We start from the raw sequence: 25,485 nt of genomic DNA, 5'->3' as shown, positions 1-25,485 counted from the left end.
CTCTAGTATTGACTGAATTTCCTTGCCTTCAGTATAAGTTGTGATCTACGTAATGATCTTGTTGACTCCAATTATCACGGTCGTTGGAGTAAATTTTGAGAAATGATTATTCATTTATTCTTACATTTTTATATTACTACAACAGTACTGTAATTCTAATTCCAATCGCATAAATTTCTCAATAAATACTTAAAAATGTTTTATTTCATAAACTAAAATTAATTTATGTACTTCAATTTTATAAAAATTTTCTCATTTAAGTTTTATGAAAACAAATTATAACTTACATAAATTAATTTTGAATAAAATTAATTCAATTTATCTTTTTATTCAAATAGAACTTCTTGTAAAGGGCTTTAATTATCCATTACAACTTGGGATTTGCTAGGGGCACCCAGCAGCATTGCTGGTGCACCCAGCAAATTTCCAAAATGGCAAAAATGCCCTTCAGCTTTTTTGCGAGGCGGAAGAAGGTTCTTCCGTGGATGCCCGCGGAACATTTCTTCCGCGAGTGTCAACGGAAGAAGAATTGCGGAAGAATCATCTTCCGTGGAACTTCGCGGAAGAACTTCTTCCGCCAGAGTCAACGGAAGAAGGTTCTTCCGTGGGTTACCACGGAAGATGGTTCTTCCGTGGGTTAATTAGTTAAATTATTTTGTTAATTTTAAGATTATTTGGTATTAGTTAAATGATATTTTCCTCTCACAAGTTGACCAATGGCCGATTCTTGTATGCACCGCATGATATGTGTTGGTCACTTTTTTCCTCAAATTATTTACAGTAAAATTCATTTTGGACTCGTCGTTCTTCACAGTTACACACACTCTAGTCACACACTTCTTCCTCTCTCCATTTCTCTAACTCTGACCATGCAATTGGCGTTGGTCTCATTGCATTGTCTGTAGAAATGATGAACAAGGCCAAAGGAAAAGGCAAGGAGGTCGCCGGAAAAGGTTCTGCCGGCAAGCGCAAGGGCGCCTTCGACGATGACAAGACCGGTGGCGTCCAAAAGAGAAACAAGCGAGGTGTCCTTCAGTTATTTCTGACGACGAATTAAATGCCGCGCCAAGAAGGATGAACATGCCAGATAAAGGCCAGAGTAGCAGGTCACATGTCGTCCCTCAAGAGGAAATGTTGGCCCGAAACTAACTTTTTTGAGTTTTGGGCCTTCCGTTGGAGGCCTTGTTCGAATGAACCGGTGTCTCTTGTTATTTTTTTTGGATTCGTTGATGTGCAAACATGAGACAGGCCACCTTTGGAGAGTCTCACGGCTTTCCCAGATAATTTAAAAAAAACCTCAAACAGGGGTACTTAGGCAAGTTTACATGGGCCGAAACTAACTTTTTTGAGTTTTGGGCCTTCCGTTGCAGGCCTTGTTCGAATGAACCGGTGTCTCCTGTTATTTTTTTTGGATTCGTTGATGTGCAAACATGAGACAGGCCACCTTTGGAGAGTCTCACGGCTTTCCCAAATAATTTAAAAAAAAACCCCGAATAGGGGTACTTAGGCAAGTTTACATGGCCCGAAACTAACTTTTTTGAGTTTTGAGCCTTCCGTTGCAGGCCTTTTTCGAATGAACCGGTGTCTCCTGTTATTTTTTTTGGATTCGTTGACGTGCAAACATGAGATAGGCCACCTTTGGAGAGTCTCACGGCTTTCCTAGATAATTTTAAAAAAACCGCGAACAGGGGTAATTAGGCAAGTTTCATGGCCCGAAACTAACTTTTTGAGTTTTGGGCCTTCCATTGCAGGCCCTTTTCGAATGAACCGGTGTCTCCTGTTATTTTTTTTGGATTCGTTGACGTGCAAACATGAGATAGGCCACCTTTGGAGAGTCTCACGGCTTTCCCAGATAATTTTAAAAAAACCGCGAACATGGGTACTTAGGCAAGTTTACATGGCCCGAAACCAACCTTTTTCTCAGACGACAATGACTGATGTGACTCGACAGTGAACGACTTGACATAAGGTTGCTTTAGTTTTACGCTTCACAATGTAAAATAGTCACGGGTCTGGTAAAAGGGAAGCCATGTGCCTGGCTGGGCCATTTATATAAATGATAGATGGGGATGTCCATGGTACTCAACAACAACTAGTATTCAGAGTTTGTCAAGTTAATTTTCGATAAACAATGGCATTCTTAGGAGAGACTTTGTCCCAGACGATCGTGAACTCGAGGTTGGCATTAATTTTCGATAAACAATGGCATTCTTAGCCAGCGGCCCAAATGAATGCAGCGCTCCAGTAATCGGGATGTGCAGGAGCGACGAAACGTCGTCTAGAGTGATCGTCATCTCCCCTACTGGGAGGTGGAAGCTGCTCGTCTCCCTAAGCCACCTCTCAACAAAGGCGGATATGAGTCTAGGATCAGTGGTGATCACAGAACACCTGATCAATGAATCCAATCCGGTGGCCGCAATCATACCTTTGATCTCAGCAGCCGGTCTCCAAAATTTATCTACTTTCCTACCATGGGAGACCAACTTGAGATCGGGTCACTCCTAAATTGAATAACAATTTATAAATTTGTGTATTTCAAAATTAAAGAAATTACTTTCTAATTACTGGAATAAAATATGTACGTACCTGTCCACGCCATATGCTGTGTGCCACATGATCAACAAATCCTATCAAAACAGATGGATCGCGTGGCCCACCGGGGAACCCCTCATCATCAGCAGCTATCCCATCACTAGCCACTCCATCCGACTCAGCAGCATCGACAACTCCTGTCCTCTCTGGGCTACCATCAGAGGCATCAGGGACATCCTCAGCCAACTGAGGAACATTCTCAGGCAACTGAGGAACATCCTCAGCCATCTGGGTAACCCGTTGCCTACGTGCTGAGGCAGTGGGCCTACGACGGCGAGGAACATCCTCAGCCACATCCTGACTAAGGTCTCTGGCTCTACCTGTGCCTAGCACACGACGTAGACCTCGTGTTCTAACCATGATCTGAAATCATGAAGAACATTTACTTTTATTCGTCAAATTAAACACTCAAATAATTTGTATAACAAAGCTTTCGAATCCTAACTAATCCGCATAATTTATCCAAATCCATAGATTATATATTTAGTTCAACATAATTTATCCAAATAATTGACATAAAAATGCATATATAACAAATGCATATATAAATCACACCAAATATAATTTCTAATAGTCAACAGAATTCTAATAGTCATTTTGAATATAGTTTCTCACAACGGTTGCTTGAATACTATATCAATTAGGTTTAATCAGCATTAACTAAGATTCCAGATTTCAAAATGTCAATTGCTTAATTAAGATGGTAATTTCTCACAGCAGTTTGTTGAATATATCAATTAGGTGAATTAGTGTTTAGAACATAGTCATAGGTGGTAATTTCAAAATGAGTAATTATTTCTCTCACTAGCTAGCAATAGCATGTAATCATAGTCTATGGATTACTTTTTTAACTTTTAGCCATACAATTTGCTGACTAATAAGTGGCAATCAGAGCAATTCAAAATACCTAGTCGGAGCAGTCTCGATGATCGAGTGAACTTTACTTAAGTGGGATGTTGCAACTTTTCATGATTTTGGTGAATTAGTGCTTGGTGGTTCTTTTATGAAGAAGGAAGAAATGAGTGTGGTCTTTCAGTTTCAATATTATGAATTTAGATGGTAGGCATGTTGGGAGAGGCTGTTTGACTAATAGTTTTGGATTACATAATTTCATTTATAGAATTTAAGAGAATTTTTTTTCCATAGGGTATACTTTATCCTCTTCTTGCACAATCTATGATTGTAGTATATAAAACATGGTTAGAGAGGGTAAATTATTACATTTTTTAAATACTTTTAGTAGGATTGGATTGATGGGGAGTTTGAGCCACTTGTGGTAGCCTGGTAGGCATTAGATTCACAACTCCATGCTGCCATGTACCAAAGAAAAGGATGATTAGAAGATGTGCTTTTCTGGAGTATCTTTTATACTATTTAAAGCTATTTTATATTCTTACAAGTACAAGCTAGTCAAGTTGGTTGGAATTTATGTTTTTATGTGGTGTGGTGTGCTAGCTAATTTTTATGGATCATGCAAATTTTGTTTTAGACTTGTTTTAACATTGGTTGACCCGCGCTCATTGTCTATAAGACACTCGTGCCAACCAATATAGTTGCCATTCTCTTTAAATTTTAAAAGCACACTACCGCTTTCTCTAGTTCTTATTTTTAAAGAATCACTACTCGATCTTAAGCTGGTAACAATAATTCAACTTCGATGATTCATGTTTGATCAACATAACTCAGTGCATGTTTAGCTTGACATCCATGATTCATGTTTGATCAAATTTTGATATCAACATGTATCAAAAGCAACTAAAATTTGTTTCTATGATTCATATTTGAGTTGTAATTGTTAGCTAATTGACAACCACAGTGCCTTAGCTGAATACCATTAGCTAATTGACAACCACACTGCCCACAACTTAGCTTCATTAATTATGCAACTCAAATCACACCAAATTGTAATTCAATTTACACCAAATATTTGATATCAACATGTATCAAAAGCAACTAAAATTTGTTTCTATGATTCATATTTGAGTTGTAATTGTTAGCTAATTGACAACCACATTGCCTTAGCTGAATACCATTAGCTAATTGACAACCACACTGCCCACAACTTAGCTTCATTAATCATCCAACTCAAATCACACCAAATTGTAATTCAATTTACACCAAATATTTGTATCAACATGTATCAAAAGCAACTAAAATTTGTTTCTATGATTCATATTTGAGTTGAAATTGTTAGCTAATTGACAACCACAGTGCCTTAGCTGAATACCATTAGCTAATTGACAACCACACTGCCCACAACTTAGCTTCATTAATCATCCAACTCAAATCACACCAAATTGTAATTCAATTTACACATATACATGCATATTTAAATCACACCAAATATAATATCAATTTACACATACAAATGCATATATAAATAACACAAACTAAATAGTAATATGAACAAAAGATGGTTCTGGAATAATTTTAAAAAAAATCCAAAATTCTATAAAACAAGTACTCGCGGAAGAAGGTTCTTCCGCAGGAAGGAAAAGCACTCCCACGAAAGAACCTTTCTTCCGCGGACTCCAGCAGAAGATGACAGAAATGGCACTTTCGTGGGATCCCGCGGAAGAACCATCTTCCGCGAGAACGTAATGGAACGTCTTTGACACACGTGGAAGAAGCTTCTTCCGCGGGTATCTAGTCCGTGACATTTCCTTCTTGCGGAAGATGGTTCTTCCGCGGGATCCCACGGAAGTGCCATTTCTGTCATCTTCCGCTGGAGTCCGCGGAAGAAACGATCTTCCGCCTGACCTCCAACGGCACCCAGACACGCGCGGAAGAAACGAACCTTCCGCGGAAGAAGGCTTGTCTTCAACCTCGCGCAACCAAAACCATCAAAAACCTAACCAGACCAAGCATGTCTTCTACCCTATGGCCATCAAAAGCGATTAAAGGAGAAAAATGAGGTTAGAACACTAACCTATAGGGCGTAACGCGAATGCTTCAAAGCTTCAAATGCCGGCAATGGAGGACGACGCGCGCGGAGAAGAAGACTTAGACGCGGGGAGAACACTGCTGCACGCGTGGAGCTCTGGTCGCGGAAGAAGAAGAACTCGAAGGTGAAGAAGCTTTGGGTCGCGGAAGAAGAAGAAGAAATCGAAGGAGGAAGAAGAAGGCTTTTGGTCGCGGAAGAAAGTTTCAAACAAAACGGGAGAAAGGATTTTTTATTAAAAAAATTTAATTTATTAATTTTATTATAAGGGGCAATTGTGTAACTTCACATAATTGCTGGGTGCACCAGCCATTTTGTTGGGTGCACCTAGCAATAGCCTTACAACTTATAAGGAGCATTCATGTCAAAGCCTAGAAGAAAGAAGAACCCACAAGGATTAAGATAAAATATATCTCGACTTCATTTATTTTTTATAGGATTTGATATATGATAAAAAAATATTTTTGTAAAGAAAATCTCAGACACAAGATATTAGATCTTAAATGTCATCTCAATGTATCAGATAATGACTTTATCGGCCTATCATGTGTAACATTAGACACAAATTCTTTAAGGCATGGTCTGATAAAACATCAAATATGGAATATATGTAACTTTTAACATTTGCATTATTTACATCTAATTAGAATAATTAAGCGTCTTGATTTGTCTTTAAGATAAAATGTTTTTTTACTCTAGATCGTGCTATATGAACATGTAATGACTCTTTTTTTTTTAGGGAATAATGAATATATGATAATAGATTTAAAGTGGTTGCTTTTTAAACAAGATAAAAACACAAATCAAAACTTAACGGTAAAGAAACTAAAACTAAAAGTTACTATATTAATAAAGAACAAAATTATGAGTAAGATGTAATATGAATGATGCTAATTTTTCGATAATATACCATACCGATTAACTTATAACATTTTCTTTGAGGGGTCAAATATAAAAATTAAATTAGACTATTTTTTTAATTAACATATTAAATGTAACCAACAACTAAAAAAAATTATAATAATTTATCACATATAACAAAATAAGATTATAATGGTGTCGAGGAAAGAAAAGAGATTTAGTTTTAAAATTCATTGGAGCAATTCTAATGATACAAATATTTATTTTATTTAAATATCATATTTGAAGCTTTAAAAGTAAAATTGACACTAAAATTTGGCAAGGCAAAATTTATTTTTTTAACCTAATAATAACAATTCATTCTCTGCTTCAAAATATGAAATAATATTCTTTCAATTTTTTTTAAAGAAACATTTAGAAAAAAATAGAAACCTTAAAATGGTTTATACTTTTTGGGACCTTATCTATCTTGATTTGTGATTATTGCTGCTCTTATTTCATTGTGTAAAAAATAAGAAGCATCATGTACACTGTATAATAGACAAAGTCAATCGTGGACATGTCTTGAAATGTAGTGCCAGCTAGAGGAAAATGCACAGTATGCAAAAGGTAAAAAAATATATTTTAAATAAATAAGTGAAGATGAAATTAAGAAAATAATAAAGTCAGCAAGCTTATTTCCATGGTAAAAAAAGGTAAAAGAATTTTAAGTAACTTCTGAAAATAAGTTATAAATTATATTAAAATAAGTTCGTATACTTTAAAAAAAAAGTACATTTTGATCAAACTAGCTTACGAACACCTAGTCAAATAGTTTATAAGCTACTTTATAATATTTTTTTGGAAATTTTAACATGTCATAATTTTTTTTTTACCGTGAACAAATATGGACATCACGGAGGAGCATTTCGACCTTTGTTGAGCAAAAGTGGATCCTGGACAATGTTTTAGTGGCCACTGCTTCACAAGTGCATTGCGGAGGACCAATCGGCCTTTGTTGAGCAAAGGTCGATCCTGGACAATGTTTTAGTGGCCACGAAAATAATTCACAACATGAAATGTAGGAGGAGGTGGCTCTGAAAATAGACATTAACAAAGAAAATGACCATGTTGACTAGGGCTATATGAGAGCATTATGCTTAAGATGGGTTCTGATGTGAAGTGGGTTAACTGAATGTCCATGTGCATTGAGTCAAGAAGGTAGAAGCTTGTGGGAATCTCCATGGGGTTGAGGATTTGTAGAGGTGCATCCGTGGTGAGTCACTTGTTCGCGGATGATAGTTTTTTGTTCTAATGAAAAGGAATGTTTGGCAATGAAGAATATCCTTCAAACATATGAGGCAGCTTCCGATCAAGCTATTAATCTAGCGAAATCAGAGGTTTTCTACTGCAAAAATGTTCCCTTGCCCCAACGTAATATGATTTCATCTACCCTAGGTGTTACCAAAGACCTTGGGTCAGGTAAATACCTTGGGATACCATCTCTTATTGGGAGAAGTAGGAGGAGTGTGTTTGGATATATCCGGGACAGAGTTTGGAAGAAGATTCAAATCTGGAATGGTAAGAATCTATCGAGAGCGGGGAAAGAAGTCTTAATCAAATCGTTTCTTCAACCAATTCTAAGCTATTGTATGAGTGCTTTCTTATTGCCCGAGTCCATTGGTGATGAGATTCAGCGGAAGCTCAATTCTTTCTATTGGGGTTCTGGACAAAGAAACAGGAGAGGGATAAACTGGATGAGCTGGATGTTGGGTTTTTTGGACTCCCATAAAAATACAAATGAGAAATGAGAAGACTCATTTTGTCTCACTTATTTAAGTAGAGAGGGTCTGATTAAGGTGAGAGATGGATTTATTTGAGAGAGAAAAACAGTTAAAAACATTAAGAGAAAAAAGAGAAGAAAAATTATTGTGATTTTAGTATTGAGGGTTAAATTGGATGAGGTGAGAGAATCTTACAACGAGAAATATGAGATTTCAATCTAGCTATGCTGGGTAAGTAGGGGTGGAGGTTACTATCAAATCCAAGTACTTTGGTGGTCAAAACTCAAAACTCTAATAGTAAACTAGATGGTAGATGGGGTGGAGAGTCTGAAGGAGTTAATCTTTAAATGCGCTAGAGCCTTTTCTGACCAACATGGATAACTTTTCTTGATGATTTTATGGAGCATATGCAAGAGTCATAATGTTAAATTGTGGGAGAATAAAAAAGTGAGACCCCAAGGCAGATATCATGCATGGCAAAGGAGGTTCTGGATAGTTGGAGAAAGCCAAATTAGCACATTGAGCAGGCCCATGCTAGGAAGGAAACAGGAGATGATCATGTTTGGAGAGCTCCTGAGACAGGCAGACTCAAGTGTAATTTGGACGCTTCACTGCATGCAGATCATGGGAGTATGGGGATGGGAATGTGCATTTGAGATGATAGAGGGGAGTTTGTTCGGGCTTGAACGAACTTCAAGAAGTTTCTACCTCTTCCACATGAGACTGAAGCAGTGGCGCTACTGGTGGCAATTAAATGGTTAAAATAGTTGCAGATGGAGAATGTCGTGATCGAGCTAGATCACCACCCAACTTCTAGTTTATGCAATAAACAACAGTAGGGAACATTTATCAGAGTTTGGAAGCATTGTTCAACAATGTAAACCCCTGGCCTGTTAAATTTTTTGCCAAATGTTAGGATTGGCATTGTGAGGAGACAAACAAACATGGTTGCTCATAGTTTAGCTAGGATTTCATGTTTACATGCTAGTCCCAAGGTCTTTAGCAGGATACCCAACTTTATTGCTGATTACATTTTAAGGGAAATGAACCAAGCCTTTGGATTTAAAAAAAATAAAATTGGCATCACGAAAGTAAATTAACTTTCAAGAAATCAATTTACACCTTGCAAATAATTTTAAAAGGTATGTTAGTTCATTAATTTTAAAAGGCTTAATCATTTTTGATTCATTATGTTTTACATATGTTTCATTTTGGTGCATTAAATTTTAAAAGTTTTATTATGATTTTTTATTTTTTAAAATGTATCATTTTGTTTCTTTTTTTAATTTTTCTTTAAAAATATTAATATTTTATGTAAAGAATCAAAATGAAACTTTTAAAACTTAATATATTAAAGTGAAAGAACTGCGAAACATAATGGATCAAAAGTGACATTAAATTTTTTAAAATAATTAACTTTACATAGTAACGACTAAAAAACATTAATATCTTTAATTTTTTTAAAGAAAATAAATAATTAAAAATATCATCATCTCCTCGAATTTCTTTCAGATATAAAAAGGTTAAAAATAGAGTACCACACAGAAAAAACAATATCAATACATAATCTTACTAGAACCATCGAAAATTCCTATACTTCTTAGTGAAAAATCAAAACCTTTCATATGTTATTGGAAATAGAAACATGAGAGATAGTAAGAGTTGTTTTTGATAAAAAAAAAAAAAGTATATGATCCTAAATTGCCAAATAACTCAGTTTTGAATGAGGAAGTCACCGTGTGTCTCTTTGTGAGATTTGTCTACAATGAGGGGCCAAATGGTGCATTTCATTGCAAGATGATTTTGACTGACATGATCGGTAAAATCTCATCCACAACCTGACATTGTTGGTCTTCATTTTCACCTTCGTCAATGCGCTACTATCGGATGCGACGATGAGACGATTGTTGTCGTTAGTTGAGGCGACAATTTTAGTTGTGTAAGGAGATTGTGGAGGAGACATAAGCATGGCAGGACAACACTCTTTTTGGGTTGACGAAAGGAGAAAAATTCCTTAATGGTGTTATTGAGAATAATTGGTCAAAGAAATTATTATTATTATTAAATGATTAAATTCAATGAATGAATAAATAATAATAATAATAATAATAATAATAATAATAATAATACCAACTAAAGTAATTATAAAATATAATGGACCAAAAATAACATTAAATCATTTTAAAACAATGCCATCATTGCTCACTCATCGTTCTCCTCTCATTACTCTAACCGTTCGATTATTTCAGTTTGAATATAGAATCTAATCAACCTATTGATCGAGATCCCCAACACTTCGTTTTTATTCAACACTAACATGCTTTAACATACTCTATTTGCTCTCTTTTATATAAAGAAAACTGTTTTCATATTTATTAATAAAATTAAAATTGTTAAATTATATCATTCCTATTTAAAAAATAAATATTTTATTAAACTATCTTTCATTCTAACTTGATATCAAACATAAGCTTCCTATTAAATTAAAGATATTTTAAAGATAATTTTATTAAATAAAAAAAATAGTTGAATTTTACTTGTATCTCATTCTCATATCTTTTGATATTTATGGCCACTCTGCCTTGGACATGGATTAAGAAAATTTAATGGAACTAAAAATTATTATATTTAAACTAAAATATCTTTATTTAATACCTTAATCTTTAATACTTATATCATTAGTAGTGAATATTAAATAAAGATATATATGAGAAAATTTCATAAAATAAAGAATGTACACATATAAGATAAGATAACTTGAATGAAAAAACTACATTTACACTATTTTAAAAGATCAACAATACTAAATAGATAAAATTAGTTTTTTCTTCTTAGTATACGATCTAATCTGGTCAGACATACACCCTAATGCATATTTCTTAACGCTGAAGTATCCTGAATAGTTGAAAATTTTGTGATGTTTTGGATTGGATTAGACTTTAAAATCCTAAAATATCAATTGTTTAGAAAAAAATTAAGAAGCTAAAACACCAAAAAAATATAAAAAAATGTAGTATTTGAATTTTATTTTTTACTTTTAAAAGATGGAGGAAGTAAAGCACCTCCCATCAGTCAACAATCTTTAAATATAATTAAATTAAAGCGAAATAAAAATATAAGTAAACACAATTCTAATAAATTAATTCTATTTCATATTCTCAAGTTAAAAAAAGTAAATACTAGTGCTAAACAAAATGAGGTCAATGAAATTTGAGATAATTCATTACACCGTCTATGTAAAAGTTTTTTTACCAACCTAAGTGGCTAAGTTACCGAGACCAGTGTTACTGTGACAACAAGCATGAGTAAGACTATATTTTAATTTTTAGAATCTTAGACCATTAATTAAGTTTTTTTTTAAAAATATATCATATAAAAATGTAAAAAATCATAAACAACATAATATTTTACCTTTCAATCAAGATATTATTTAACATATGCATAGCTTAAAAGCCTATGGATTGGGAGGTAGTAGTATAAGAGTATAGGAGTAGCAATAATAACCCGGGCGAAGAAATGTGGCGACGTTCTTGTCGGGACAAGGACAAGGGAAGAGGTTAGCTTCCATCCATGGCAGAGTACGAAAGGAGCATCCAGCACCAGTCGAAAGAAACAGCCTTCCAGGCCCTGAACACCATAATCCAGCTCCACTTCGAGAAAACCCTGGAGAAGAAGCGTGCCATCGACCTCCAGAAGAAGGAGCTCTACAAGCTCTTCCAGATATTCTTCATCTTCCTGGGCCTCGTCTTCCTGGTCCTGGCCCAGTCCCCCCGCCTCCAATGCCGCCACTGCTGGATCCCCATCACCCTCCTCTCCATCGCCCACCTCATCTTCTACGTCTCCGTCGCCCAAACCCTAAGGTGCATCAACGCCTTCAAGTACCAGCGCCGCTGCCACAAGCTCACCCTCGGCTTGGCCACCGAGAAACTCAGGGACATCAAGATCAGAATCGCCGCCGCCTCCGCCGCCGATGCCGACTACGATTCCGTTGTTGCCGACGACGAGTTCGAGATTCACTACCAGGAACCCCCTGAGACCTATTTCGGAAAGTTTAAGAGGAATTGGGCTCTGCATTTTGGCTTCTTGATCTTGATCTACGCTTTTATGATCTCTTCCTCTGTCGTTCTTCTTTGCTTTTAATTTCCACTTCAGTGTTAGTTCTGGAATCAAATCCATTCTCTTATCATTCGTTCTGTGCATTTTTTATTTATTTTAGCATTAACAGTCATTTACCGAGAAACGGTTAGATCCGTAGATTGCTATGGCCAGTCAAAAGGTCTATATTGCTTTATAGTAAGTAGCCTATGGTTATGAGTATATTCTATTCTCTATCAAGTGTTTGAAATGTCAATCGTCGAATTCGAATCCAGGACTTGATCTTTCTTTTGTAGCCTTGAAATATCATAAAAAATATATCTTTTGTGTGCTTGTCTTTTGCCAAACTAGTGCAACAAAAGGAGCAATGAATGAGGCCATCTATCTCAAATTGGTGTAAAAGAAACCACTTTTTAAGCTGTGAATCACTTCAACTTCCATATCGATACATTTAAGATAGCGTTTACTCAATCAGTTACGAATTAATGCATAAATTCTGTTCTATATTTAATACATTGAAAATAGAATTTAATTTTCATAATTTCTCGTATTATCAATCCATTAAAAAATATTCTATAATTTTAAAATAATTGATTATAAAAATCAACAATTTTAAAAAACCTTTACACTATTAAATGAGTGTAAGTCTGTAACAACCCTTTATACTGTTACTATATTCTAATTAAGTTTTTTAAAATAAAACAAAAATAGACATGAAATTATTATAAACATAACGAAAGGAAAAACATGATTGTTCCATTGCATTCCATCCTGATTCTGTTAACAAATCCGCATGAGATGATTGTTTTGCTTTGTAGTAATTACTCTTTAAAAAATGTCTAATGATCATCAAATCACAAGATATAACTCAAGGGAGCATCCCATAGTTGGAAAATTATATTTGCGTCAAAAAATTAACTTCTTTTCCACTAAGAGAGTGCAATTATGACCTTACTGTGAATTAAATGCCAACCCAAAATAATAAATTTAATCGTACAACATTGATCAATTGTGATGGATATCTTTACTGACTTGAAGCTGTAACAAGCCACCTAAGATGGGGAGAGAGCATTGCATAATGTTTTGTATGCATTTACACACAGTTTGAATTTTTCTTCAGCCATTGCCTGCCATCACATAAAGGTAAAGCGCAAACATGAGACCAGATAGCACACTTACAATAACCAAAAGATGAAGAATGAAAGGTGACTTTTGTTGTGCTCAAAACACCTGATACAATTTTTTACAATTGGCTATTCAGAGTATAACCTATATTTGTCATTCATCCTTCATATATGACAATAAATTTTCAGTTGTCCCTTTGCAAACATTGAAAACCATTGACCATCAGAGCTGCCTACAATTGATGGAAAACCAGTAAAAATGAACTACATTTTCAAGTTTTGTGCTGAATTCAAGCAATTTGAATCTTCTTTTCATTTTTTAATAAAAGAATGCACATATATCAGCCTAAACAGAGATGCACAAAACCTATTTGCTGAAAAACCCATCAAAGACATTCGTTACCTCCCATTTTTTTTCTTCTTTTATGAAGGGCTGGTTAACAATTTCCAATTTTTAGGGAGACTTTTTATCAATATCAAATTTTAAAAATAACCTACTAAAAAAATTATAGGTAATGATCAGTGAAAATTAACCATTGATGCAAAATTCATTTTAATCAATGCAGATATTAGTAGGACTGATAGTGCACCCTTTATGAGAGGGCGCACCATAAAAGCCACCAGACAGACACAGATGGCTATTTATCCATTGTTCATAAATGTCATAGATGGTATATAATGCCAATTAGGGTCACAACATAAATGGTAGTTCGGGATGGATTATACTTTACACCTACACTCAAGAAGACAGTTTGTAGGTGATACTGAGTTTCGAGTGGGTGGGTTAGCTGTCAACCTAACATATGAAGTTGTCAATTGTCATACATAATGCCCCTTTGAATTCCAAATTTCTAACATGTATTTAAGATGCAAATCGGTCAAAGGAATATTTCAAACTCACCTGGGAAGGGCCCTGATGCTTATCAGGATGCCATTTTAAAGCTGATAACCGGAAACTACAAGGGAAATAAACATATATTAGCAGTTTATAATGCATATATTGTCTTTATGTCCGGTAAAAGGCCTTGCACTGAACAGAAATGCTGAAGCACTTACGCATTTTTAACATCTTCAATCTTTAATGGACCTGTTGGAGGCAGACCCAGAACAGTTCTATCAGAACTTGATCCTTCACAACATGAGTCATCATCTTCATGCTCAGTATCACTTTCATTTTTCCACTTGCTTGTCCTATTTGAATGTTCCCTCCATTCAAACCCAGATGTGGAATGTTCAGAGGACGAACTGCTCCAATTGTTGAAGGACCATGTATACCATTTGTTACCAAATGTTGCCTGGAATATTTGCTCAGTGTGGCCGTCAAAGTCCTCGGAGAAACATTCTCTTCTGATTTTTCCTGAACATATAATGTAGATCAGTGGTTAGGAAAGTAAGCAAATGTTATTTAAAAGAAACAATCACAAGGAAGTCCCAGATGGCATAACAAAACATCTTCAATCTATGCTCAGATTATTTACTACTCTGCAATGATGAAATTAATAAATTGTAATTATGTGCCAATTTTTTTTAACTATAATGACAGTACTTTAAACCTACATATATTGCTAGAAAAGTGTACTTTTCTTCATAAACATCCATTAAAAATAATTGAATGAAATACATATATTTCCTGAGATTTTAAATTAAATATTACAAATGTAACTCAAAATGGGGTAAATCAGGAAAACAATCTTTGCCTACGAAATAAGGGTTGGCCTTTTCATTTTAAACTATAAATGTTGGTGATGTTGAGGGTGGGTTGGGGAAGAAGTGATGGGGAAAAAAAATGAAGGAACAAACTATAAATGTGAACTACGAAGAACTCACGTTTACTTTTCTTTTGTGGTTTTCCACCAGAATGTTGACCAGATTTTGGCTGACCTTTATTGGAAAATCTACCTTGGTATCCACACTTTTCCTAGGAGGAAGTATAAAACATTGTCATTGTCAATTGTTGACAGTTAGCAATTCCAGTGCATACAAATAGAACACAATGTAAGGTATCAAGTACAAGCAAAAACATCTTAGAAATGTGTGAAAAAGAATGAGAAGCATTTTCAGGTTAATGTGATTTAATTCCTTAACATCTCTATGATTGTTAGCTGGAGGGGGAGAGGATAATTCTCCAGCCATTGCTCATGGCTTTTCAGGGAGACAAGTCTTTACTTCTAAATGAGATTGAAATTGATTGACAGGCTATACTCAGCAGGTAGGTTTTAGTTAGTTTTAATTGCAACTAGAACAATGGGCAACACTATGCATACAAAAAACCACAAATCATCAACACAAAAATACCTATCATTCATACAAATAACCAAAAGCCAATTTGACTCATATGGTAAAAGCTTTGGATCCAACAATGAAGTTTGTGAGAAAACTATGTAAGAGTGATTTGACTCATACCAGTATAAATCAATCCCTCCCTCCCTCCTCTTTCTCTCTCTCTCTCTCTCACACACACACACATGTGGGGTTCGTTAATATACACTCACTCTTTTTTCATAAAGAGTCTGTTATCAAGCTATACACATGTACTGTTTGGATTTCCCATCCAGCACCTGTTGTCTACAGGCAATTATTTATCATGAGTTCATGGCCAATTCATGGAGAAAGTCCCATCTAAATAGTGCAAAATTTTTACTCCAAAAGCCACTAGTTCACACTTTTAGTCCATCTCTGCTTAATCCACATACTTTACACACACAAATCCTCACCCAGAAATTTTTTAGCAAACACAGGGACAGTGAACAATACAAAAGGAATTAGTGATAATAACATAAAATAACAAAGTTTCTCAACAGTAAGATCTTAAAAAACATACCTCAAAAGAAAATTTAGAGGCTCCATTATTGTAAAGAAGACTATTGAGTGCTTTCTTTGCGTCAGCACGCTTCTGACGTGTAATAAATTTTATGTGATTCTGAAATTCACATTTCCATCCTCAGTAAAGCAACAATATTAATAATTATATTGATGTCAAACAAGCAGCAGAGTTTTCCCCATAACAGTTATATGAAGTAAAGTAACACATGGGAGACATAATTATGTCAGTCGTAAACTACATGCTAAACAAATTTCCATCTGCATTTCTTAAGAATACAATCGATATTGCACATCAATAAAAAATCTTATAGCATCTAATAGTTAAAAACTCCCTTGAGCTTGAGAAATGAAAAATCAATACAATCTGATCATAGGAGTGCAACCCACTCTAATACATGCAAGACTAAAGATTTGTTCAGCAATAAATGCAAGCTTGCACATAATTTTAGTACTTGGCAAAAAAAATTCATCAACCATAATAGTGCAGCAATTGATTCTGAAATTCCTTGTATTTGTAAACAGAAACAATAAAAGATGTCATATGTTAACTAAGCACACTCAATAGTCAAAGAAAACAGGAAAAGATACAGAATATAGTACAAAATGTGAATATATCTTTCCTTCTCTCAACCCTTCCCTGATTTTCTTTTAAATTAGGGCTTGAATCCATTATCTACAAAGGGAAATAGCAGTTTCACTACATGTCTAATTTAAGGGGTAGAAAATCTTCACCATACAGAAACAGCTTAACAGGTACCAGCTAACTTAGGTGTTGTCATGTGTGAATGTGTTCAAGAGGCATTCAACTGGACATGCCCAAATTGCTGCCCTCTCTCCTTGTATAAACCAGTTTACATGATGGAGAAAATTTAAAATACCAACAATACAATGCATGGTATAATACTTTACAATGTTAGAACGCATATAATGATCGGTTTGATATGCTTCTTATATTTATACAAAAATAGGCCAAAACATATGTGCTAGATCACCTAAGAAAAACAGCCTATATATTCCTTTTTTTCTAGTTATACGCTCCAATGCATACCTTAGATGGTTGTTGACATTTTTTTACATCCTGTAAGTAAAAAAAATAAAAATATTGTATTAATTTCCAAGCTTTGTCGTAGTTAGTAAAAAGTTAATCACTTGTCCAAGAAGAAATGAGAACATAAACAACCCAAACTAAAAAAAAGATGATAGACAAACATTTGTTTGTATATCATGTAACGTAAAAGTCTCTCATTTTGTCATATATTGACACCACCACGAAAGCAAATGGCCTTTTGGAAATCAGAAAATTTTTAAATAGAACAAGAAAAAAAAAAAAACTCACGGAGTTGAATTTGTTGTTCCACTTCTGACATGAATAAGGAGTGGAATGAAACTCGGAATGAAACTCGGAGAAATGCATAAGAGAGGGAATAGCGTGAGTCTTCGGAGACAACAAGTTTCGCCATCGTGCTAATTGCATATCGAAGGAGGAAGAAAGCGGCTTGCTATGGGCTGCGTGAGTTAGAGTGCAACCAAATTTAAAGGAATCTGAAGCTAACACCGTCGTCGTTTTGAAAGAATAGTTTTTGGGGAGGGGGGTTGAGGTAAGGCCACAACTACGCCGAGGTTGTCTCGCTAACCTCGTTTCTTTCTGGCTCTCCTACATCATAGGAATCATGGAATGAGCACGCTACAGCCCACAAGATATGGGCCTTAAAATTGTATTTTTGTTGGCAATTAAAACTTACACCCTTATTACTAGAAACACCCCTTTTCAATTTACTTGCAAGTTTATTTTCTTTTCAATATAAACAAACATCTTAACAATATATGTACCCAAAAAAACATCTCAACACTAATGAATAGTTATTCCATGAATGTTTTACCAATGATATTTTTTGAATTTCTACCACTATTAGTGTCAGCAATAGCTAATTTTTTTCCAAAAAAAAAAACAATTAATTAATATTGAACATTTTATTATTGATTTTAGTATCTTATAAGATTGAAAGAAGTTCTAAACACCTCTAAAATTGGTTTTAAAAGAGCATTGTAGATTCAAATGATATGAAGTCAATTATAGAAAACAAATTGAAGAGCAAAGCAAGCAAGTAAAGCAAAGGTGCTTCGATATTAGGGGAAAAACTTAAACAGCAGAAGCTTGTTGGTGGCAAAAATATACCAATAAAATCAATAAATAAAAGTTTTAAATGGTCATAGAAAGTGCCAAATCATGTAAATAGTTGAATGGGAAAAAAAAAAGGTAACTGTTTGCTTTGATGGTGGTTGAATTTGGTTAGGCAGTTGGTGACGTTTCTCACATTTATTGCATAACTTCCTTAGTTGTATTATACATGAAAGCTAACGCTTTTCATGGGCTGGGGTCTATTAGCACATTTTAGTCAGGCTCTCACAGAAAACTAATAGTCAAGGTACAAGTGATGTGATGTACACCTCATTGAAGTTACATTGCTTCAGAGCAAGAACTTGGAACCTTCCCTTCCCCCACCTTAGCACCTAAGGCATGCTTTGTAGGTTGCACTGCCTTTAACTACACTGATCACTTGGAAATAATAAAAAGGAGATGTAAACAACTTACGGCAATCCTCCAGGAAAAGCAGGATCTCCACCAATACCACCAAACCAACGGGGGTCATTAGGCCCTGCTTCCAAGTGTTGAACTTAAGCATCAACAATTCTGGTTATGCAAAAATAATACACAATTTCATATAACTAGATTGGAATATTTTAAACTTACCTACAAGCATGCTTCCACCAATGCCATGACCACCCCTGAAATCAAGAGAGGAAAGTTTCAAAGAATAAAACATATAAGAATTAGAGAAAAAGGGGGGGGGGGGACTAACAATTCTGTTAAGAGATTAAAAAAAGTAATGCAGGTAAGAATACCTTGAAGGAAACACTCCAGCAGCAGGCCCAGGAACAAGATCACTACCAGTGAGAAATGCCACTGAAGGGAAAATAATTCTGTACAAAAGCAAAACAAAATATTAAAAATCAATTAGTACAAAAGAAAGTAGAACTTATATGCAGGGAAAATTAAAAAGAATGATCATAAAGACATCATGACATATAGGCAACTGATGGTTCCATTAAAGCTAATAAGTATAGCAATTGCATGTCATGCATGGTTTACTGTGAACAGTGTCAATCCATGAAGAAGAACCATCTGTCCAATATTAATGATGGATCTCTGCACAGATTTATTGCCTCCCCTAGCCTACACCTGTCAAAAATCAAAATGCAGCATGACCCTATCCTCTTTCATTCCTCTCCACTAAAAATTTGCCACTGATGCTGTCAAAGCACCATAATCACTAGCTGCCTTAATCAGTAGTTCAGAGAATTGTTTCTGCACAAATTAGAGAAATATGACACAAGCATTACAATGCCTGTCTTGCATTGATTAAAATTTACACTCAATAATAGTTCAACATTTACATCAATTTTCTACTAAAGTTGGTAGTGAGGATATATGGTGATATTAGAATTTAGAACTAATTTGTTATTGACCCCAAGATTAAAATTTGTAATTTCAATTGGGTAACTAGGTGAAAGTATAGGAAAAAAACATTTAAGGTTTAAAATTAGTTAACATGCTTTAGTCAGGCAAAGTAATGAAATATCACATTATAGACTTCATTTAGCAAACACAGGAATTAAACACAAAATAAGAAATTCTTTACCAATGAGAAATGCCACTAACACAGTGGGGAGAAAAATTAAAATTTCACCTGAATTTAAAAAGAAAGTAAAACTAAACAGGCATTGAAAATTATTTTATGAGCATAGTGAAAGTTATATATGATCTAGATTGATATATCAGCATAATGTTAGACATATATGATAATATGAAAGCCTACAGATAATTTTTTCTACAAAATTGTAACGAGTTTATTCATAAAATTTAATCAAGTCATAAAGTTCACAATATTGTGATGTGTATCAGATTCAGATATCTAACAAAAAATAAAAGATATTGTTTATAATTTATAAAGCCATGTAAAATGCATCAACACAGGGAAGAAGACACAAATATTCACAATTCCATTCGAGCAAATATTATTTTAGATCATGATGAGCATGAACAATCATTGTTGCAGAAATCTATACAAATCCCCAAATTAACTCAACACACAGAGGGGTGAAATCTAACACACAACAAAAGTCTAACACACAGGTGTTCAAGGCTGGCCCTGCACATAAGCCGACAAATTCAAAAACTCAATCGCTTAGATCCTCTATAACAAGAGGAACATCGCGAATTAGACCTAAATCAAACCCTAATCAAACAATAGGAAAGAGAGACAAACCAGAGAAAAAGAGAGTCTGAGTGAGAAATTCGAACTAGAGAGAAAAAGAATTCGAATGAGAGAGACGAACCACAAACGAACACGCGGTAAACACTTCCAAACCAAAAACGACGCCGTATTCCAATTGCATCCAACAATAATGGGTGCTATGGGATCGAAGATCCAACCGCGCTTGTCCTTTGCGATCTCGGAAGCGTCGAACCTGACGAGGTTGGCCCTGTTTAATATTTAAACTAAAATATCTTTATTTAATACCTTAATCTTTAATGTATATGAAAAAATTTCATAAAATAAAGGATGTATACATATAAGTTAAGATAGCTTGAATGAGAAAACTAAGTTTATACTATTTTAATAAATTAATAATACAAAATAGATAAAATTGATTTTTTTTAATATATAATCTAATCACATACACCCTAATGCATATTCCTCAATGCTGAATCATCCATATAAAAAAAATGCAGTATTTGAATTTTATTTTTTACTTATAAAAGATGGAGGAAGTAAAGTATCTCCCATCAGTCAATAATCTTTAAATATAATTAAATTAAAGCGAAATAAAAATATAAGTAAACACAATTCTAATAAATTAATTCTATTTCATATTCTCAAGTTAAAAAAAAGTAAATACTAGTGCTAAACAAAATGAGGTCAATGAAATTTGAGATGATTCATTACACCGTTTATGTAAAAGTTTTTTTACCAACCTAAGTGGCTAAGTTACCGAGACCAGTGTTACTGTGACAACAAGCATTAGTAAGACTATATTTTAACTTTTAGAATCTTAGACCATTAATTAAGTTTTTTTTTTAAATATTATATAAAAATGTAAAAAATCATAAACAACATAATATTTTACCTTTCAATAAAAATAACATATGCATAGCTTAAAAGCCTATGGATTGGGAGGTAGTAGTATAAGAGTATAGGAGTAGCAATAATAACCTGGGCGAAGAAATGTGGCAACGTTGTTGTCGGGACAAGGACAAGGGAAGACCTTAGCTTCCATCCATGGCAGAGTACGAAAGCAGCATCCAGCACCAGCACCAGTCGAAAGAAACAGCCTTCCAGGCCCTGAACACCATAATCCAGCTCCACTTCGAGAAAACCTTGGAGAAGAAGCGTGCCATCGACCTCCAGAAGAAGGAGCTCCACAAGCTCTTCCAGATATTCTTCATCTTCCTGGGCCTCGTCTTCCTGGCCCTGGCCCAGTCCCCCCGCCTCCAATGCCGCCACTGCTGGATCCCCATCACCCTCCTCTCCATCGCCCACCTCATCTTCTACGTCTCCGTCGCCCAAACCCTAAGGTGCATCAACGCCTTCAAGTACCAGCGCCGCTGCCACAAGCTCACCCTCGGCTTGGCCACCGAGAAATTCAGGGACATCAAGATCAGACTCGCCGCCGCCAATGCCGACTACGATTCCGTTGTTGCCGACGACGAGTTCGAGATTCACTACCAGGAACCCCCTGAGACCTATTTCGGAAAGTTTAAGAGGAATTGGGCTCTGCATTTTGGCTTCTTGATCTTGATCTACGCTTTTATGATCTCTTCCTCTGTCGTTCTTCTTTGCTTTTAATTTCTACTTCAGTGTTAGTTCTGGAATCAAATCCATTCTCTTATCATTCGTTCTGTGCATTTTTTTATTTATTTTAGTTATTAACCGAGAAACGGTTAGATCCGTAGATTGCTAAGGCCAGTCAAAAGGTCTATATTGCTTTATAGTAAGTAGCCTATGATTATGAGTGTATTCTATTCTCTTTCAAGTGTTTGAAAAGAATGCATCTTTGAAAATTGAAAGTATTAAGAAGAGAAATGATTTTTTTTATGGGGTTAATTTTGTTAAAAATGTCAATTGCGGAATTCGAATCCAGGACTTCAATTGGTATTTGTCAAAAAGATTGAATCAGCTTCTGTGGTGAGATTCTTGCTGCATTACACCGTTCTGTGTGGAGAGTAATAGAGCACATAAATCCACACACTTACTGCATTACACAAAAAGGGACTAACCCCACGCCCCAATCGTTGTCCCCAAACACTTTCTCAAGAGCATCTTGTGATCTTTCTTTTGTAGCCTTGAAATATCATAAAAAATATATCTTTTGTGCTTGTCTTTTGCCAAACTAGTGCAACAAAACGAGCAATGAATGAGGCAATCTATCTCAAATTGGTGTAAAAGAAACCACTTTTTAAGCTGTGAATCACTTCAACTTCCATATCGATACATTTAAGATAGCGTTTACTCAATCTGTTACGAATTAATGCATAAATTCTGTTCTATATTTAATACATTGAAAATAGAATTTAATTTTCATAATTTCTCGATTTATCAATCCATTAAAAAATATTCTATAATTTTAAAATAATTGATTATAAAAATCAACAATTTTAAAAAACCTTTACACTATTAAATGAGTGTAAGTCTGTAACAAACCTTTATACTGTTACTATATTCTAATTAAGTTTTTAAAAATAAAACAAAAATAGACATGAAATTATTATAAACATAACGAAAGGAAAAACATGATTGTTCCATTGCATTCCATCCTGATTCTGTTAACAAATCCGCATGAGATGATTATTTTGCTTTGTAGTAATTACTCTTTAAAAAATGTCTAATGATCATCAAATCACAAGATATAACTCAAGGGAGCATCCCATAGTCGGAAAATTATATTTGCGTCAAAAAATTAACTTCTTTTCCACTAAGAGAGTGAAATTATGACCTTACTGTGAATTAAATGCCAACCCAAAATAATAAATTTAATCGTACTACATTGATCAATTGTGATGGATATCTTTACTGACTTGAAGCTGTAACAAGCCACCTAAGATGGGGAGAGAGCATTGCATAATGTTTTGTATGCATTTACACACAGTTTGAATTTTTCTTCAGCCATTGCCTGCCATCACATGAAGGTAAAGCGCAAACATGAGACCAGATAGCACACTTACAATAACCAAAAGATGAAGAATGAAAGGTGACTTTTGTTGTGCTCAAAACACCTGATATAATTTTTTACAATTCGCTATTCAGAGTATAACCTATATTTGTCATTCATCCTTCATATATGAAATAAATTTTCAGTTGTCCCTTTGCAAACATTGAAAACCATTGACCATCAGAGCTGCCTACAATCGATGGAAAACCAGTAAAAATGAACTACATTCTCAAGTTTTGTGCTGAATTCAAGCAATTTGAATCTTCTTTTCAATTTTTAATAAAAGAATGCGCATATACCACTGTCTAAACAGAGATGCACAATACCTATTTGCTGAAAAACCCACCAAAGACATTCGTTACTTCCCATTTTTTTTTCCTTCTTTTTTGAAGGGCTGGTTAACAATTTCCAATTTTTAGGGAGACTTTTTTATCAATATAAAATTTTAAAAATAACCTACTAAAAAAATTATAGGTAATGATCAATGAATATTATCCATTGATGCAAAATTCATTTTAATCAATGCAGATATTAGTAGGACTAGTAGTGCACCCTTTATGAGAGGGTGCACCATAAAAGCCACCAGACAGACACAGATGGCTATTTAGCCATTGTTCATAAATGTCATAGATGGTATATAATGCCAATTCTACAGTACTTGTCAACTACTTTTGTGCATAAATTTATTCATCAAGAGGGTCAACACACATGGTAGTTCTGGATGGATTATACTTTACACCTACATCCAAGAAGACAGTTTGTAGGTGATACTGAGTTTCGAGTAGGGTGGGTTGGCTGTCAACCTAACATATGAAGTTGTCAATTGTCATACATAATGCCCCTTTCAATTCCAAGTTTCTAACATGTATTTAAGATGCAAATTGGTCAAAGGAATATTTCAAACTCACCTGGGAAGGGCCCTGATGCTTATCAGGATGCCATTTTAAAGCCGATAACCGGATACTACAAGGGAAATAAACATATATTAGCAGTTTATAATGTATATATTGTCTTTATGTCTGGTAAAAGGTCTTGCACCGAACAGAAATGCTGAAGCACTTACGCATTTTTAACATCTTCAATCTTTAATGGACCTGTTGGAGGCAGACCCAGAACAGTCCTATCAGAACTTGATCCTTCACAACATGAGTCATCATCTTCATGCTCAGTATCACTTTCATTTTTCCACTTGTTTGTCCTATTTGAATGTTCCCTCCATTCAAACCCAGATGTGGAATGTTCAGAGGAAGAACTTCTCCAATTGTTGAAGGACCATGTATACCATTTGTTACCAAATGTTGCCTGGAATATTTGCTCATGGCCGTCAAAGTCCTCGAAGAAACATTCTCTTCTGATTTTTCCTGAGCATATAATGGAGATCAGTGGTTAGGAAAGTATGCAAATGTTATTTTAAAGAAACATTCACAAGGAAGTCCCAGATGGCATAACAAAACATCTTCAATCTATGCTCAGATTATTTACTACTATGCAATGATGAAATAATAAATTGTAATCACTACATGTGCCAATTTTTTTTTACTATAATGACTATACTTTAAACCTACATATGTTGCTAGAAAAGTGTACTTTCCTTCGTAAACATCCATTAAAAATAATTGAATGAAATACATATATTTCCTGAGATTTGAAACATTACAAATGTAACTCAAAATGGGGTAAATTAGGAGTGGGTTAGGGAAGAAGTGATGGGAAAAAAAATGAAGGAACAAACTAAAAATGTGAACTACAAAGAAGTGACGTTTACTTTTCTTTTGTGGTTTTCCACCAGAATGTTGACCAGATTTTGGTTGATCAGACTTTGGTTGATCTTTATTGGAAAATCTACCTTGGTATCCATACTTTTCCTAGGAGGAAGTATAAAACATTGTCATTGTCAATTGTTGACGGTTAGCAATTCCAATGCATAAAAATAGAACACAATGTAAGGTATCAAGTACAAGCAAAAACATCTTAGAAATGTGTGAAAAAGAATGAGAAGCATTTTTAGATAAAT

General features: G+C 34.7%; 5 protein-coding genes across 15 annotated transcripts; 2 read left to right on the top strand and 3 right to left on the bottom strand.

Annotated features, from left to right (window-relative positions):
* Nucleotides 1-2,114: 2,114 nt before the first annotated feature.
* On the bottom strand, nt 2,115-2,952 carry LOC114368279. Its single transcript, XM_028325596.1, has 2 exons — nt 2,587-2,952; nt 2,115-2,483 (listed from the first exon to the last, which is right to left on the bottom strand). The coding sequence occupies exons 1-2, from the start codon at nt 2,950-2,952 to the stop codon at nt 2,115-2,117; spliced, it is 735 nt and encodes a 244-aa protein (XP_028181397.1).
* An 8,623-nt stretch (nt 2,953-11,575) lies between these two features.
* Nucleotides 11,576-12,526, top strand: LOC114367959. The gene has a single exon (XM_028325246.1). The coding sequence runs from the start codon at nt 11,728-11,730 to the stop codon at nt 12,295-12,297; it is 570 nt and encodes a 189-aa protein (XP_028181047.1). The 5' UTR covers nt 11,576-11,727; the 3' UTR covers nt 12,298-12,526.
* A 501-nt stretch (nt 12,527-13,027) lies between these two features.
* LOC114367957 lies at nt 13,028-21,587 on the bottom strand. Of its 11 annotated transcripts, none has more exons than XM_028325244.1 (13): nt 21,476-21,587; nt 20,598-20,744; nt 19,351-19,566; nt 19,104-19,181; nt 18,952-18,986; nt 18,648-18,856; nt 17,536-17,853; nt 17,248-17,277; nt 16,198-16,296; nt 15,204-15,294; nt 14,433-14,733; nt 14,278-14,332; nt 13,089-13,379 (listed from the first exon to the last, which is right to left on the bottom strand). In XM_028325244.1, exons 7-13 carry the CDS (start codon nt 17,671-17,673, stop codon nt 13,305-13,307), a joined length of 789 nt encoding a protein of 262 aa, XP_028181045.1. In that variant the 5' UTR covers nt 17,674-17,853; nt 18,648-18,856; nt 18,952-18,986; nt 19,104-19,181; nt 19,351-19,566; nt 20,598-20,744; nt 21,476-21,587; the 3' UTR covers nt 13,089-13,304. The 11 variants fall into 11 exon arrangements, 9 of the variants coding, with proteins under 9 accessions (XP_028181037.1, XP_028181041.1, XP_028181045.1 ...); XM_028325237.1 differs by having other exon boundaries at nt 17,536-17,705; nt 18,793-18,856; XR_003657291.1 differs by adding an exon at nt 14,110-14,172 and having other exon boundaries at nt 13,117-13,379; nt 17,536-17,705; nt 18,793-18,856; nt 19,104-19,566.
* LOC114367960 lies at nt 21,484-22,156 on the top strand. Its single transcript, XM_028325247.1, has one exon. It carries the CDS (start codon nt 21,542-21,544, stop codon nt 22,106-22,108), a length of 567 nt encoding a protein of 188 aa, XP_028181048.1. The 5' UTR covers nt 21,484-21,541; the 3' UTR covers nt 22,109-22,156.
* Nucleotides 22,157-23,044: 888 nt separating this feature from the next.
* On the bottom strand, nt 23,045-24,851 carry LOC114368278 (the record flags this gene model as incomplete). The annotated part of the gene is made up of 3 exons (XM_028325595.1): nt 23,045-23,432; nt 24,380-24,434; nt 24,535-24,851. Coding segments are annotated over 3 exons (447 nt in total), but the record flags the coding sequence as incomplete, so codon positions are not given.
* Between the last annotated feature and the right edge of the window lie 634 nt (nt 24,852-25,485).

The sequence above is a fragment of the Glycine soja genome, chromosome 9 (genome assembly GCF_004193775.1).
Source record: "Glycine soja cultivar W05 chromosome 9, ASM419377v2, whole genome shotgun sequence".
Taxonomy (NCBI): domain Eukaryota; kingdom Viridiplantae; phylum Streptophyta; class Magnoliopsida; order Fabales; family Fabaceae; genus Glycine; species Glycine soja.
This window is presented reverse-complemented; position numbering and strand designations above follow the sequence as displayed.